This window comes from Lentinus tigrinus (genome assembly GCF_003813185.1).
Source record: "Lentinus tigrinus ALCF2SS1-7 unplaced genomic scaffold L226scaffold_199, whole genome shotgun sequence".
NCBI lineage: Eukaryota > Fungi > Basidiomycota > Agaricomycetes > Polyporales > Polyporaceae > Lentinus > Lentinus tigrinus.
In genome coordinates this window covers 1-1,211 of record NW_027138108.1, presented here as the reverse complement: position 1 = coordinate 1,211, position 1,211 = coordinate 1, and the positions used below count along the sequence as shown (strand labels likewise).

Below are 1,211 nucleotides of genomic sequence, written 5' to 3'. Positions count from 1 at the left end.
ACCTTCTTGGCATGCTCCTTCATATATCTTGACTGGCTATACATTGACCGACAAGCCACACAGCGAACTCCAACCTTGCAGGGCAGACCAGCATACTGCACAGGAATGCCCTTGGAGGGAAGAACAGGCCATGTGGTAGTGATGTTCTCAGCAGCAGCAGTGGCCATAATGAGCTCCTCGTCAACCCGAATTTTGTGCCCTGGATGCAGCTTGAACAGGTGAGGCTTGATGTTCTCGGGTAGAACAACAGCCTGACATGCAAGGCAGACAAGTGCCCTCAATCGGCGGTTGATGCGCATGCCATATGCAGTGAACACATTGTTTGCGGTGTCATACAGCTATAAGAATAATAGTTAGTTATATATCTGAAAAATACAGAAACACTTACCTCAGAGAGATCATTATCCTCAGGTCCCACAGGATCAGAGCTGAGAGGGTCAAGATGCATATGCTGAGAGGGAGTGGGGGAACTACCAGCAGAGCCCTTCTCTGAACTAGCAGCAGTGATGGTGCAACGAGCCTGAGGGGAGACCTGAGACATTGGAGAGCCCAAGTCATGCTAGAGAATAATCAGAAGAAAATCACACTACATAAACTGATAAGCACTCACAGGAGGGGATGGGGAGGCCATGTGCTGGTCAATATCCCTACCATGCATGGGGGGTGTAGTGGGAGAAGAACCATCCTGGACTTGAGCAGGACCACCAGCCTCAGGAGAGGCAGGAACCTGTATAAATATTAGACTAGATAATATATGAACATGCTGCCAGACTTACCAGCCAGGGATCAGTCTTGTGGTCCTTCAGATAATGATTGTGCCAAGTTTTCTGATTGGCAAAGGTCTTGTTGCAGACCTGCCCAGCAGACACACACTGGCAGATAACTCGACCCTTGCTGTTTCTTGTAACAGTTATTAACCTCCCAGTTTCAGTGTCAGGATGCTCATGAACTTGAAAAAGATACACTTGGCAGGATCTGAGATGACTGCTCTTATAACCCTTGTAACTCTTCTGACAGTGTTGACACAGATGCATGTTAATGAGCTGAAAAGAGTTTAGAGATGTTTGGAGAAGATTTGTGCTAGGGGATAGTGGTGGAACAGGAAGAAGAAGCAAAATTGATCAGTGCAGCCACTGATGGTTACATAATTTGGTCCTGTATAGATTCAAATTACATAAGCCACATGTGATCTTTCAATCATGTGACTTCAA

General features: G+C 46.5%; 1 protein-coding gene across 1 annotated transcript; it reads right to left on the bottom strand.

Moving 5' to 3' along the window:
• Nucleotides 1–88: 88 nt before the first annotated feature.
• On the bottom strand, nucleotides 89–946 carry L226DRAFT_527777 (uncharacterized protein; the record flags this gene model as incomplete). Its single annotated transcript, XM_067679178.1, has 6 exons — nucleotides 89–338; nucleotides 389–559; nucleotides 611–727; nucleotides 777–827; nucleotides 872–894; nucleotides 919–946. Coding segments are annotated over 6 exons (640 nt in total), but the record flags the coding sequence as incomplete, so codon positions are not given.
• Nucleotides 947–1,211: the final 265 nt, after the last annotated feature.